General features: G+C 47.0%; 1 protein-coding gene across 5 annotated transcripts in view; it reads right to left on the bottom strand.

The window, feature by feature from the left end:
- Rps24 (ribosomal protein S24) overlaps positions 1 to 2,033 on the bottom strand; it is a 5,453-nt gene extending 3,420 nt beyond the window's left edge. For all 5 annotated transcript variants that reach the window (XM_031362052.1, XM_031362053.1, XM_031362054.1 and 2 more), the window contains exons 1-3: positions 1,945 to 2,033; positions 675 to 740; positions 378 to 587 (exon numbers count right to left, since the gene is read on the bottom strand). In XM_031362052.1, the coding sequence (XP_031217912.1) occupies positions 378 to 587; positions 675 to 740; positions 1,945 to 1,947 (279 nt within the window). In that variant the 5' untranslated portion in view covers positions 1,948 to 2,033. The remainder of the gene's footprint in view (positions 1 to 377; positions 588 to 674; positions 741 to 1,944) is intronic.
- Positions 2,034 to 3,057: the final 1,024 nt, after the last annotated feature.

Raw genomic sequence — 3,057 nt, 5'->3', positions numbered from 1 at the left:
AGGCGTGCGCCACCACCGCCCGGCATGTTTGTACATTTTTAAAGGTACTGTCTGTGCACTGTAATGACTACCAACTTTTCCTATGCATATATGGCAGCACAGCTCAAACAAAACAAGTCAGGTATGGTAGTGCACACCTACAATTCCACTACTTAGAAAGCCCAGGAAAGAATGCTAAGTTCCAGTTCAGGTAAACTACAGAGATGAGCTATTGGAGATAACCACAAGTTTGGCCCAAATTGCTCATTGTATCCCAATATACACTGGAAAACAAAATCTAACTTGCCATCCTAACTCATCCTGGGCTAGAATTACAGGCATGTACCTAGAAAAGAATGACATCTTCAATAGCTAAAGCACAAACAAAAGACACCTACTCTTGCAAGTCTGTGTTTAGGTTCATTCTTCTTTGCATAATCTAAAGAATCATAGATCATGCCAAAGCCAGTTGTCTTGCCACCACCAAAGTGGGTTCTGAATCCAAATACAAAGATGACATCTGGTGTGGTTTTGTACATTTTGGCCAACTTTTCCCGAATTTCTGTCTTTGGTACTGTTGCCTTCCCGGGATGAAGGACATCAATGACCTAAAAAGTGGTGTAAGGTTTAGTACACAAGTAACTACATTTTCAAAAGCAGAAACAAAGACCAAATTTTGACATGCTGACCCTTACCATCTGTTTCCTCTGAAGCAGACGGTTTGTCATGAACTTCCTGGTCCGGATGGTTACTGTGTCATTCTGTAGATAACACACAAGTCAGCAAGGTTATGTTAAAAAATCTCAGGTGGTAGTGGCACACGCCTTTAATCCCAGCACTTGGGAGGCAGAGCCAGCCTGGTCTACAGAGTGAGTTCCAGGACAGCCAGGGCTATACAGAGAAACCCTGTCTCGAAAAACAAAAATAAACAAACAAAAAAAGCAAAATAAAATCTCTTCTTGCCTTTGCTCTCCTATTTCAGCAATTACTAGCAATGCAGTCTAGAAAGAGGGAGGAATTGGGGGCAAGCTATAAAGGAAAGAAAAAGGCAAAAAGCCCCCAAGGCAGGTGGCACTTCATAAACTACCATAAAACTTATTTTCTCTCACCTGCCATCCGAACTTCACTTTAAATACGGCTATCACTTGGGTTTAACCTCAGTACTATTGCTTTTGTGATCTCATGTGGATTTAGGAATTCCTGGTCACCTGATATTAGATATCACCAGCACCTTCTAGGCACTGCAACTAATGCCTCCAATACTTGGAGGTGGAAGTCTCAGTGGTTCCCAGCACCTCTTCGAATCTCAGTGAATACTCAGACACATGACTTCGCCAACTTTTTCCCTAAGTGGGATAAGAAGCACCGTGGTAGCTGGCATTCAGAGAGCTTAAGCAGACAAAAAATAAAAATAAAAATATTCAGAGATCAACTTAAATCAGCAGCTTGCAAATGGCTGCTAGCCTTCCGACCTTAACTTGAGGAATCGCGACCAAGTCGCCTCGATAGCACCAAATGCATGGAGTTGAAGAAAAACAACCCCCAAGTCTCTGAGAGAAATAGGCAAGGCCATTTTTTTTGGCGGTTCCCCTTTCAAGCATCTTAGTGTTCCCAAGACACCCAAATTCTACTCCACAACTAAGTTTGCTGGCTTACTCGAGAGGCACACTGGCACAAAAGCCGGAGGCGCCTTCATCACCTTGGCCCGCCAGCGCCTGCCTCACTCGTGCCCCTGAAGCTCAACCGGGGTTCTCATGGCCAAGGCCCGGTAGCCCAAAACCCGGCATGTTCTGGACGGCGGTGCCGGACAGCCGCGACTCGGCGGCCCTGGGCGACCGGCCTCCTTGGAGCAGGCCGGAGAAGAGTAAGTGGGCCCTGGATGGCTGTGGCTTCAGTGGCGAGCCTGAACAGGCAGGGATGGCGAGGATAGGCGACGGATACGGCTGAGAGGCCGAGGAGACTCACCATGATGGCTACGGAGCGGGAGCTGTAGAGGAGGAAAAGAGGGCCGCTCACGTCCGACCAATCATATCAACGCGCACGGAAGGACCCCGGCGCGGGGGGCGTGGCTAAGGCCTTGGGGCAGACTAGCCAATGCCTGACTGAAAGTACTTAGAGTCGCTCCTCGCTAGCCTTTAGCCACGCCCCCAGAACTGTGCTGGGACTGGCTTGAATTGGATTAACTCAAACCCATTTATGGCTACACAACCACGTGTACATTTCCGATTCTCTTCTTTTCTGTCCTGCATTTGTATTTTGTTGTTTTCTAGAACAGGATTTCACTATATAGCTCTGACTGTCCTGAAACTATCGCTGTAGACCACTTTGACCTCGAACTCAAGAGATCGGCCTGCTTCTGCCTCCTGAGTGCTGGGATTTGAGAGGCCTTCATTACTTCACCCAGCAAAGTTCCCTTTCGATGTCATTTGTTTAAATCGGCGGTTCTCTGCCCAAGGGTCACGACCCTTTTGCAGGGGTTACCCGAGACCATCAGAAAACATTTATTTACATTACAATTCATAATCACAGCAAAATTACAGTTATGAAGTAACGAGAATAACTTTATAGTTCGGAGTTAACATAATATGAGGAACTGTGGTAAAGGGTCGCAGCGTTAGGAAGGTTGGGAACCACTGGTTTAAATCTCAGAAGCAGGTCGTTTGTTTAAACTATTTCCAGTAAGCCCGGCCTAAGAGGCAGAAGCAGGCAGATCTCTGAGTTTGAGGCCTGCACTGTCTACAAAAAGAGTTTTAGGTCAATCAAGGTTGCACAGTGAGACCCTGACTCAAAGTAAAACGTGTCTCTAGAAAAGTTAATCTTGAAGGCATTTTAAGAAGGCCCTTTAGCCCGGGCAGTGGTGGCACACGCCTTTAATCCCAGCCAGCCTGGTCTACAGAGTGAATTCCAGGACAGCCAGGTCTACAACAGAGAAACCCTGTATTGAAAAACCAAAACAACAGGCCGGGTGGTGGTGGCACACGCCTTTAATCCCAGCACTTGGGAGGCAGAGGCAGGCAGATCTCTGAGTTTAACGCCAGCCTGGTCTACAGAGTGAGTTCCAAGACAGCCAGGACTACA

This window comes from Mastomys coucha, unplaced genomic scaffold, assembly GCF_008632895.1.
Source record: "Mastomys coucha isolate ucsf_1 unplaced genomic scaffold, UCSF_Mcou_1 pScaffold9, whole genome shotgun sequence".
In the NCBI taxonomy this organism is placed as follows: Eukaryota; Metazoa; Chordata; class Mammalia; order Rodentia; family Muridae; genus Mastomys; species Mastomys coucha.
Note: the sequence above shows the minus strand (reverse complement) of the source record. Positions and strands in the feature narration are given on the sequence as shown.